Source organism: Melozone crissalis, unplaced genomic scaffold (assembly GCF_028551555.1).
Source record: "Melozone crissalis strain CALT ecotype California unplaced genomic scaffold, PUWL_Pcris_2 ptg000018l_1, whole genome shotgun sequence".
NCBI lineage: Eukaryota > Metazoa > Chordata > Aves > Passeriformes > Passerellidae > Melozone > Melozone crissalis.
The window spans coordinates 31,610,629-31,622,904 of record NW_026535796.1 but is presented as its reverse complement, the minus strand read 5'-3'; the positions used below and the strand labels follow the sequence as shown (position 1 = coordinate 31,622,904).

At 36.3% G+C, this 12,276-nt stretch overlaps 1 protein-coding gene across 2 annotated transcripts in view; it reads left to right on the top strand.

The window, feature by feature from the left end:
- BAZ1A (bromodomain adjacent to zinc finger domain 1A) overlaps window positions 1–12,276 on the top strand; it is a 65,577-nt gene that overhangs the window by 31,232 nt on the left and 22,069 nt on the right. For both annotated transcript variants that reach the window (XM_054275879.1, XM_054275880.1), the window contains exons 7-17: window positions 278–412; window positions 949–1,051; window positions 3,053–3,219; window positions 4,042–4,137; window positions 6,564–6,702; window positions 7,159–7,305; window positions 9,664–9,759; window positions 9,888–10,112; window positions 10,764–10,929; window positions 11,202–11,315; window positions 11,936–12,060. In XM_054275879.1, the coding sequence (XP_054131854.1) occupies window positions 278–412; window positions 949–1,051; window positions 3,053–3,219; window positions 4,042–4,137; window positions 6,564–6,702; window positions 7,159–7,305; window positions 9,664–9,759; window positions 9,888–10,112; window positions 10,764–10,929; window positions 11,202–11,315; window positions 11,936–12,060 (1,513 nt within the window). The remainder of the gene's footprint in view (window positions 1–277; window positions 413–948; window positions 1,052–3,052; window positions 3,220–4,041; window positions 4,138–6,563; window positions 6,703–7,158; window positions 7,306–9,663; window positions 9,760–9,887; window positions 10,113–10,763; window positions 10,930–11,201; window positions 11,316–11,935; window positions 12,061–12,276) is intronic.

Genomic DNA, 12,276 nt, shown 5'->3' with positions numbered 1-12,276 from the left:
TTTGCTGAAAGGCATATACCAAATGAAGCCAAATTGTAATTTCAGATGGGTGCTGCATACATTGCTATCATAACATGGTAGATTAACTCTTCACTTACACTATTTCAGAGTTGTATTTCTTATCCTCAGTTAAGTAGTTGTGGATATGGTTGCTCTTACTGTCTTCTTTTGTGAATTAATGATTGATTAGTTAGCTTATATTTAGATTATTTAGCTTATATTTATAAAAAGGTTAAGAATTTCACCATGAATATCTATCTTCATCTTTCTTACTAAGGCAACATCAATTGAAAAATATAATCTAGCAGAACAAAACTTCTCCTATTTCTTTCCTGATGAACCGCCCACGTTTATCTTCAGTCCTGCAAGCAGACGGCGAGGGCGACCTCCAAAGAGGGCATCTGCAAGTCTTGTAAGTAATAACATTTCTGATCCCAGATAAGGACACCTCAGCATAGTCTAGGAAGTACTTCTGTTTGTCTGACTCTTCAGATCATTTGAAATACAGGGTTGACATTGTGCTTCTTTTATTTTGAGGGCAATTGGGATATATTCCACAATTGCTTTAAAGTAATTGCTTTATAGTCAAGCTGGTAAAAGGGATCATAATTGATATGTTATCATCTTATTTTTGTTATTATTTCTGGGATCCTATCAAGAAACTAGTTTCTCAGTGTGTTGTGATGACAAACAGAGAACTTTTCCATTCTGGGATTAATAAATAATTTACTAAAAAGCTTTAATTTGAACTCTCATATAAAATGATGTCACTTGCCCTCAGATACAGGCATGTCACTTGCCTGTATTTAAACACTGAGACTCTTAGTCACTATAGTACTTCATTATGTTCTACAGAACAGTTGAAAAATTTGGAATATCTTTTGCTGGTCATTTCACTGTAGTTATTATGCTCTTTTTTTTCCTCTCTACCTCCAAATTCTCTATCAGGAGGACAATATTAAACCTAAACAAAACACCGCAGGAAATAAAAGTAAAGTATCAAGGGAAAGAGCAAGGTTCCAGAAGCAAAAAGAAGATGTGCAGGCCATAGGTAAGTTGAAGTTTACTCATATGACCAGTAGAACTAGTTTTTGCAGATTTGAGAGCATAGCCATAATTAGGGTGCTTTTGGGGTTGTACCTTTCAAAGGGAAAATGTATTAAGAGTGTACTGCCACACCACTGTGGCCAAGTGCTCCTTTCAATAGTTAGCATGCTTGTTTCCTGGTTTTATTTTTTTTTCCATGTTAGACGATTAAACTGGGGAAATGTAGGAAGCTTGTGGTCCAACTGTGTTGATTTCTCTCTCAGATAAATAAAGAGCTAAATAATTTTTTGTATAAGCTTGGCTGGTGAAGTCATGTGTAAATTTTACCAGCTGAAGGTGTATCAAAGCACGAATGTGTAACACAAATCTGTTAGTTTTTCCATTTATGCATTTTCCTCATACAACAATCTCAAAATTCAAAAGAACTGAAATATATTTTGATTTTTTGGGGGTTTAAAAGATCCAGAGATTTTTAGTTTGGACTGATTGAATTATTTTGGCTTAGTTTTAACCTATTCCTGATCAATTTAAATTTGATTTTAAATGAAGTAAGGGGATCCATATGCCTTTTCTTTGTGTTTAACTAGATAAATTGGTGTGCCTTCTTGAGGACAAAGGTCAGACAGGGACATATTCTTCTGGATTGTAAGGATTGTTTTTCCTAAGGAAAGGCTTTCATCTGTGGAAGTATTTCAGTGAACTTTTGGTTCCAGCCTCTCATCTTCTTGAAGACAGAATTTTTTAAGATGCCAAGGATATTTAGAAATTACCTAATCTAATATCTGCTTAAATAACAGACAGTTGTCTGACACTGCTTTGGGCCTTTCCTTTATAGGAGATGGGGACACTAGAATTTCATGGGTTCCATTAAACTTGTTCTTCCGTGTTCTTACACAACAAGCATCTATTTGTTTATGTGCTGGGAATGACAGCACAGACCAAGCTAACAGCTGATCAGTGTCCAAGCTGCTTCCTCTCTTGTGTGGACAGAAACTGCAGCTTCTAGAAGGGTAGTTAAGACACATTTTCACAATGTGAAAAGGTAGCAAGTTACCAAGTACCTTGACAATTTAACCTTCTGAGTGTGTAGCCAGATTCATATATTGCTGCTGTGTGCAGTAGCTATCTGTAGAAGGAACCTAGCCCATTTTCAGAATGTTATAGGAAAATATAATATAAGTTTTTCTTGTTAGTACTATCCACTTGGTAAGAGTGAGGATCTTTTTTCATTTCATTCACATATGATTCTAGCTTTCCTGTTTATTCAGTTAAAACAGTAAGACCCCCTTTTATTTGTTAGCCTGTGTGTGGGTTGATGGCCGCTGTCTGCCCACAGAAAGTGGAAATTTGTATCCTGTTCTTCTTTTACACATGCCTGCAAAGAAACCTGCATCTCTTCAGACAGTAGCATTTATTATTATTTAAAGTTCAGCTTAAATTGTGTAACTGAAGTAAAATTTGAGCAAAACACACTGAAATACTACATAGATTTCAAATGTATGAAATGTAATTACTGAAGTAATTACAAATGTAATTACTGAAGTAATTCAGTAAGAACTAAATATTTAAAGATCGCTTATTTAAAGGGTTTTACTATCACAGATATTTCATGGTTGTGTGCCACACCTGGTTGTGACATGCTTTTATTAACCAGTCGTTACTAAATATGTTGCTGTAATTATATGTTCGAATCAGTTCTCATCTTTATATGTCAATTGATGGAAACCAATAAACAAGTAATAACCTTCTGTATCCTCATAAAACTAGATATATTTAACTTTATTACCTGTTGACAACTTCGTAAAACATGTCTAATACATAGGCTTGAAACTCTGATTCTGTAAAGAACTTCCAAGTGTTTGAATTTCTGGTTGGTGTGGAAACAGTTCAGCTTTCAAAACCATATTTTTCTGATATGATAATTATAAAATTACAGTCTATTTATTGGTTAAAACTAACGTTTTACAAAAGAAAAATAACTCAGGTTTGTCATTTTCCTTTATAGCTTTTGAAAAAGCTAAATTAAAACAAGAGAAGGCGAATGCTATAGAAGCTAGGAAAAAGGAGAAAGAAGATAAGGAAAAGAAGAGAGAAGAATTAAAGAAAATTGTGGAGGAAGAAAGGATGAAAAAGAAAGAAGAGAAAGAGAGACTCAAAATAGAAAAGGAAAAAGTAATGCTTTTGAAGTATCTGTGTTTCATATAGGAACAGTATAATGGCTTTCTAGTATTAATGGAACAGTATAATGGCTTTTTGTTTCTTAGTCTCTGTTTGAAGTTATTTTCCATAATCATTTTCATTTTCTAGAAATGCACTTTAGAAAAATAGGCAGTTACAAGATTTGATGATGGATTGTATTTCTGGTTAACATTCTCTATAATTTTAGTTTACCAAAAGTTCATTTTGAATTTGAATTTACTTAGGAAGTTATGTGGTGGGTTTAGCGTTTTTTTTTTTTGCCAATAATGCATAAAACTATTTGATTTAATGGTTGTCTTCTTTTTGAAGTATCTGTTCTGCATCAGATTGACAGCATATCTAATGGTTGTGGATTTCTGTGTGGATTTTTTTTGGATGTAAATTGTTAAATAACTTTTTTGTCAAGTTGAATATGAAGAAATTATAGATTCCACTATATTTTACCACAGCCATATTCACTGTGGTTGAATGGATGTTGGAGATGGTCTTTTTTGAGGCAACGTTCATCAATGCTGTCTAATTTTTGATATTTTTTCTTTAGCCATTTCCATTAAAAAGAAAACAAAACACAAAACACCCCCCAGCAAAAGCAACAACTAATCCAACAATGTATCACCTCATTTAAATATTTTTGCTAGTATCATTTTATACAAAATAAAATTAATAGATTACTCTCTTCTCATGAAATGTGATGTTTTACTTTTCAGTGTGATTGAGTAGTAAATGATGCAGTTTTAGAAACTGCAGTAAGACCATGTAACAATATTTATATACAATTGTGACTGTTTTTTTCAGGAAAGAGAGAAACTGCGTGAGGAAAAAAGGAAATATGTGGAATACCTCAAACAGTGGAGTAAGCCTAGAGAAGATATGGAGTGTGATGACCTTAAGGTATGATTGAATTTGGGATAGCTCAAGATTGTAGTTTGCAGAGTTCCCAGATGGATTAGATTCCCTAATGCAGGGACAAATCTAGATCTGATTGGAATGCTAGAGGCTGTGAGTCACATGCAGTGTGTAATACATATTTCCCAGTGGCAATGCTAATGGGATCATCTGCATCTGCATTCTCAACCTCCAGAAAAGCTTTACAGCCTGTGCTCAGTCTGCAGTGGAGTATGTTCAATTTTCTGGCATTACTGAGTGAGGGGTATTGAGTATACCTGATTTTTCTGTGAAGAATACAAAATGAACTCACTTATAAAAATGTGAGTTACATAAAAGATTTGAGTAATGAAAAAAACTAAAGTTTTGGCTGCAAAAGTTAGAGAAGACATTGACTTGTTACTTCCTGAGACATTCTTTTGATTTAAACTGTAGTAATATAATATAAATATCATGTTTAATTAACATCTTTCATGATGATATTGGAAACCTGTAGAAAGTAGCAAGAATTTGCTTCTCAAAGAACTTAGGATTCACACAAGAGTATAATGTGGCTGTGTACCACAGAAGATTTTCAAGTGTTATATGTTTATGTATGCTTTACTGGGATTCATTCTGGCAGGGGATTGCAAAAGGAGGCAAATAGTCAGAAATGCAAGGTTGAGAGTTTGAGGTACACAGGGAATTGTAACAAGTGCAAGGAGGGCGAGTGGAAATAAAGGAGAGTGTTAAATTAATTCAAGTGAAATCGCGGATTGGGAGGAATATGAGAGCTGAACATATTTGCAAGGAGAGCTGTATGGCCATTGAAGATGGGAGTGAAAACTCCTAGCTATGTAGAAAGGGAAAAAAAGCTGAGGAAAGGGAAAAAGGCCATTGCTGAAAGGGGAGAGCAAGCTGTGAAAACAGTTCTGCTGTATTTCTACTGGAAAGAAAAAGGAGGGGTGGAAAAGCAGTGTCATCACTACACTTGAGACTCTGCTACTCACTCTGTGCCTGGTGCAGCCTCACCTGGAGTACTGTGTGAGTCTTTGGTCACTGCAATAAAACAAAGACATTAAGCTATTAGAGAGTGTTCAAAGGAGGGAAAAAAGGATGGTGAAGGACCTGGAGAAGAAACCGTATCAGGAGTGGCTGAGATCACTTGGTCTGTTCAGCCTGGAGGAGACTGAGGGGACACCTCATCACAGTCTACAGCATCCTTGTGAGAGGAAGAGGAGGGGCAGGCACTGAACTCTGCTCTGTGGTGACAGTGACAGGACCCAAGGGAATGGCCTGAAGCTGGGCCAGGGAAGGGTTTGGTTGGATGTTAGCAAAAGCTTCTTCACCAAGAGAGTGGTTGGGCACTGCAACTGGCTTCCAGGGGAAGTGGTCAAAGCACCAAGTCTGATGGAGTTCAAGAACCTTTTGGACAATGCTCTCAGGCACAGGATGGTTCACATGGGTGGTTCTGTGCAGGGCCTGGAGCTGGAAGTGAAGGTCCTTGTGGTTCCCTTAGAACTTAAAATAACCTGTTAAGTTGTAATTCTGTGATTCTGTGAATTGACAAGAATATAAATAAAGATGAATTTAGGTGGGGACTGCTTTTGAAAAGATTCCCATCTCTGGAAATTTATTGTGTCCTTTTGAAGCACAATATTTGGCTTTCTTCTTTATAATATTTGTGAACTACCACATTTGTGGAAAATAGACATAATTCTGAAAATTATTCAACTATGTGTGCTAAGAAACAGTAAATGAAGACAAATCTTGAAGGATTACATGAAAATAGTAATTTCAAAATCAATCTTGATGTTAGGTACCGTTATCTGTGGTTTGGAGGTGGTGTCTCTGTTAAGTGGTCTTGTTATGTGGTTACATCAGCTCCCTTTAATGTCTTCAGCTACCATAAATGCCTTAAAAATGCAAAAAACTCAGTGCCAGAACACACAGTTGTTAGACATGATCTTGCATATCCTAGTATTAGAAGGGTGCATTTTATGTCAACGTGTTGGGGTTCTGGTTTACTTGTCTTTGCAAGCAATCATAAGTAACTTCTAAGAGTATGTTTATTTTGGCTTGTTTGGATAGTTCAGGAAACTGAAATTCAAAACTCTTGTGAAATAATACAGGTATAAAGGAAAAAGCTTGACAGCCAATGTTTTTAACTTGTAGTGGGATTAACTTCATTTAATAAAGATACAAACTTCATGGACATGAGTAAACTTTTCTCAAAAATTTTACATTCAAGTTGCATGCTCTTTGGTTTCCAAAGTTAATACTATCATCAGTGTTACCATGATAACTGGTCATGTGTCCTGTGGGACTCATTTTAGTAAAACACATGGTAATTCAACTAATACATTCCTTAGAATAACATCTCTTTGGTTTTAATGACTTGTGTACTTTGCACAAATCAAATACTGTATTAAGTGGTCCCATTTGGTTTGCAGGAACTTCCCATTCCGGTGCCAGTGAAGACAAGACTTCCTCCTGAGATCTTTGGTGATGCTCTGATGGTTTTGGAGTTTTTACATGCTTTTGGGGAACTTTTTGATCTTCAAGATGAATTTCCTGAAGGAGTGACTTTAGGCAAGTTGTGGCTTATGTGTCAAGGTGCCCCACTTCAGTGGTTTCCCTTCTACCAAACAACCAACATCTTAAGTGTGCACAAGTGTGCACCACTGCTTCAGAATTTTCTGTGTGGCTTTAACCTGTCAGTGCCAACACGTGTATCAATCCAATTTTCAGTTCGCGGTCAACTCCAAGGACTTGTAAAATCAAAATTAGTTTTGGTGTACAAGTTGTTATTCTGCTTATCAAAAGATCTAAAAAAGAACTGTACTTTTTTCTTGCAGTTCTCTATTAAGAAAACAATGTTTGGTCAACACTTTTTCTGACACCATCATTCTAGGAATCTATGCAGTAAATTATGGAAACGTAATTTAATTATCATACCTGAAGGGAAAAAAATGTTTTCATTCTTCAGTACATAATTTTTTTTCCAACTTTGCGGCAAAAGTGACGCTTCTTAAACTTTATTCACAGAGGTTTTAGAGGAAGCTCTTGTAGGAAATGACACTGAAGGCCCACTATGTGAATTGCTGTTTTTCTTCCTGACTGCCATCTTTCAGGCAATGGCCGAAGAGGAAGAGGAAGTGGCCAAAGATCAAATAGCTGATGCTGAGACCAAAGGTCAGATCTTTAATTTTACTGCTGAAAAGCTGAAGTTGCACTGGAATTAACTTTAAGCTGCATGATTTATGGCACTCCTTTGTTTAACCTTGTCTTATTATGCATGGATATTTTATATAAATGGGCTTGGTTTTTCTCTTTTATATGAAATTAAAGCCTTAAACTGGGCACGGACCACAGGGTCTGGGGGGAATAGAGAAAAAGGAAGCTCATTGTTACTATGATTGTATCCAGCAAAGCATAATAAGTTCTTAACAGCATTGCTTGTGTTTTGGAGGTACAGGAAGCGTCTTTACCTTCCTCCTCTTCCTCCAGCACTGTTACATGTTTCTCCTGAGGGTCAGGAAACAAGTCATATTCCTAAGTCTTCTCCAAGATAGCTGTATCTATAAAAAAAGCTGTACCTAACTAGATGAAAAACTAAAACTCCCCAGCACAACTGTAATGGTGAATTGAATATTCATTGTCCTCCAAGGCTTGAAGTTATGCATCCACATCTCCTGGATACTACTGTGTGTGTTCTTTCACTAAAGACTCTCACAGTCACTCTGACTTTGGTCTTTGCTCTAAAGCTGATGTCCCCATTTTTAGAGGCATTCAGTATATACTAACCACTGATCAGAAGGAAGTGCAGGCTTTGTTACAAATTTGTAGTCCTGTGTTTATGGACTGCCAAATTTGCTGGCTAAAGGAGAAGCTTTGGCCCATCCTACTAGCCTTCATTTTATTAGAGGTAGGTACATAAGAGCACTCCCTCTTTGAGGTCAAGTGAATTCCATGGTGCCCCTCCAAGCCAGGTATGTGAGTTAAACAAAAGTTCCTTTAACCCCTCTCTTGAACATTGTTTATTTTCATGCTTAAGATTGATGTCCAGTCTATAAATTATCTTTATATAAAGCATGGGCACTGTTTTCAATAACAGTGGCTGCTCTTGTTAATTGAATAGAGATTTGAGAGAGTGTTAATAAATTTAGACTGTATTTTAATTACTGTTGAATTTAGCTATTAAACTGTATTTGTTAACTACTGAGAGTATTGCTTTGGCAATACAAACAAGGATTATCAGGTAATAATGGAATAGTTGATTAGAGTCTATATTATTTGTATGGCTGATCAGAAAAAACATAATGTAACTTTCATATTTTAATTTGACATAATGGGGCTGATAATTGCAAAAGTCTGCCATTTTGTTTCTAGTTTAGCAGAGTTGTGGGTAAGGCACTTCATTTATTGTGTTTTACTTGCCTCAGAACTTTCATTTCTTGTCACACTTGTTTAGACATCTTTCCCATAAAAGATCTACAGTCTTGCCTTTGTAATTCTGGCTAACCAAACTAGCACTAGTCAGCATGTTTGCTCAGTTAAATTCTGTGCAGGCAGCGTTTCTGCAACAGAGAACACCACAGATATGTGGTTTGGGGGTGTACAGTTCTTTCTCAAAGTGTGTTATATAGTTAAAGTGAAAGGGGAGGTGCAGAGATTCATTTTGCTGTGTCTGGGTGACAGTTTTCAAACAACATCCTAGAGGACTGTTGTGGATTTGCATTTATGTATTGTTTGTACAGTTTGTGGTTTTATTTTGACTTGGTGACTTTAAGTGCTTAATAATTTGGATTTGAATAAAGTGAAATTGTTGAAACAGCATACATTGCTGAAAATACTCTGCCAACCCTCTGGAGAAATACCTGTAAGTGCTGAGGAAACCTTTGTTTAAGAAACAGGAACTTGCTGTTTCTGCCTTTCACTTGCCTGCTTTCCTGGTCAGTTTGCTTATGTTTGATGGTCATTAAGTGCAGGTGCTTGATTTGGTGAAATATGATCTATTTGTAATGTCTTAGTAATTGTGTTTGTGCAGAACAGGCTGTATGTGAGTTATAGATAGAAAGTATAAAGTGAATGGTGATAGCCAGTATCAAAGTACCTTATTGGTTTGAGTTATGCTTCCTAAAAACAAAATTATGATAAGAAAAACAGTTTGTTTGAGGAAAGGAAATACAGGTGTTCTTGCATTGCTACTTGTCTGCACTTTCAAGTGTGTTCCTAGATTTGTCCTTGCTGCCTTTTATGTTGCTGTTGTGCATGTTCTGCGTGTTGCGGTTGCTTTAACAGCTTAGATGGTGTTCTCCCTATATAGCATGTGGTGCATGTCCTTAGCTTTTAGTTGGATTTTTTTAGTTGCATTTCAAGATCTGTAAATTTTTGTCTGGATGTTGAATTGAGTTTTGAATACATTGATGCATCTGTAAATACCATCCCTCTTTTTGCTTTGTCTGCAATTCTCAAAACGCAGCTTCCTTTCCTCCCCTCCACAGTACAAGTTTTAATTTGCACTAGAATAAAGTGTTTATTTCCTTAAAGATTTAACAGAGGCTTTGGATGAAGATGCAGACCCCACAAAATCTGCACTGTCTGCAGTTGCAACTTTGGCAGCTGCATGGCCCCAGTTACATCAGGGTATGTGTGGGTTTCACTTCTTGTTTTGTTACTGTTATTATTTTGCTCTGTATTTTAAAGAACTATTTTTATATTTATGTACATTTAAATATCTGTACAACATAACTGTTCATTCTTCTCAACTGTAGGCTGCAATTTGAAAAACTTGGACCTTGATAGCTGCACTCTTTCTGAGATTCTCAGACTTCACATTCTAGCATCAGGTGCTGATATAACATCAGCCAATGCAAAATACCGTTACCAGAAACGAGGAGGGTTTGATACTACTGATGATGCTTGCATGGAGCTGAGATTAAGTAATCCTGGTCTCTTGAAGAAGCTTTCAAGTACCTCAGTATATGATTTGTTGCCAGGTAATAAAAGAATACATGTTAGGGATTATTAGATTGCTCAATAAGTGATTAATTTTGCAGCTGCTTTACACCAATAATACAATTTATTGTATCATAGAATAATTGAGTTTGGAAAGGATCTCTGGGGGTTTTATGTAGACCAACGCTCACTCCCTATGCTTCAGTCCTCACAAGCACATCCCGCCACATCAGAGATTGCAGAGCTAGGCAGTTTCATTACTTCTGAGTAGCTTTTCTTTCATCTCATTAAAAACGTTAGTGTTACTTGAATAAGGGGATCTCTCTGGAAGAAGCATTGGTGTGTTTGATTCAGCCCCTGCTTTTTTTTCTCTCTGTTTGTATTTGGGTCTTTTGTTCATTACTTGGAAATGGAGAAAAATTTCTGTCAATTCTTCCTTTGTCTCTACTTTGAAGATAATACTGCATTTTACTAATTTTGGTGGTAAAAGTTAATAAATTAAAAATAAAGGCTCGCGTGTCTGAACAAAGCAGATACGCTTTTAGGAAGTGTCTCTGCGAGTCCACCTAGTGTGCTACAAATGTTTGTTCACTTGTTCTTAAGTGAGAACAAATTCCAGTTTGGAGTCTGTAAGACTTAGGCTTATTATCAGTTACATAGTGAAATATAAACATTGGTCCAAATTTTATTAGGAGAAAAGATGAAGATCCTTCATGCTCTCTGTGGGAAACTTCTGACTCTGGTCTCCACTCGAGATTTCATTGAGGACTCTGTTGATGTGCTACGACAAGCAAAACAGGAGTTCCGGGAGCTAAAGGCAGAACAGCATCGCAAGGAACGAGAGGCAGCAGCAGCCAGGTAGAACTAGGATGTGGAAAACCAAATTTTGGTGCTACGATTGAGATTCATGTCTCAGCTGCAGAAGGCATATGAGAAACAGTAGTAATGTTTCTGTTCTGTGCTGGTGTCCTGGGACAGTGGACAGGACTGAAACTTAGTTCTGCTATATGTTGTTTTCCCATGTTTATGCTATTTTTGGATGATCTTTTAGTATAAAAGAAAACTATCTGGTGGACAGACTAGATAGTAGATTAATTGTAACTGGTTTTTTATATCCTTCTTCCTATTAGGATACGTAAGAGAAGAGAAGAAAGGTTAAAAGAACAAGAGTTAAAAATGAAAGAGAAACAAGAAAAGCTGAAAGAAGAGGAGCAAAGAATTCCTGCTGTAGAAATATCTGTTGGGTATGATACATATTACTGTGATGTATAGCATAGAGCACTTTTCAGCTTTGTGGTCAGACCTCACATGTGTAGTTTCATTGACTAGATCATATGCAAAGCTGTATTTTAAGAATATTATCCTTAATGTTGATTTTATTTTTTTTTCATAGTGGTGTAGAATTGGTAAAAAAGTTACTTGTAAAAACTGCCTGTTTTTCTGTAGGGAATTAATTATATTTGCTAGATGAGGCAAAAATGTATAACAAGCATTTTACAGAATGGTACATACCTTCTGGGAAGGAAACTTTACTTAGACATGAAAAAAACTCACAGAAATAGAACTACACTAAGATGTCTCCAAAAATGGTCTGAATATTATAATAATGCTCTTCAAATGAAAGTGTGGGCACCAAAGAACAGGTTTTAGTCCTTAATATAGAACTTCACATTTACAGTTCAGTGAGTTTCTTTTGGGCTTTAATATAGTCTGTGATTTACAGTTGATTTTTTTATGAGCATTATAGGTATTTTACTAGTTAAGTACTTGGTAGATAAAAGTACTCTTTGTGTCAAAGATGCCATGTTTCATTGTGTATTTCTTATGGTTGGTTAGTCACAGTTTGTTTATTTTGCTGTGTCAGGGAGGAGGAACGGGAAGAGCTTGATACTAGCACAGAGAGCAAGGAGATGGAACGTAAAGAGCAAGACGTGGACACAGTCACAGAGGATGAAGAAGAGCTGGGACCAAACAAAAAACGCCGGAGAGGTAAAGCTAGAATGGATTTGTTTGTGTACCTGTGCACCTGCATGCATGCACCTGGCAAGCTCCTGTGTTTTCTAGTAAAAACATCAATCTTTGCTGTAATTTTATTTTAAGGAAACAAACCCGCACTACAATATGATCATAATGGGCTCTTAAGTACATTGAGCCGGTCTGGTGTAGTTCTAGTCAGCTGTATGTTCTTTCACACTTCTGTTTCTT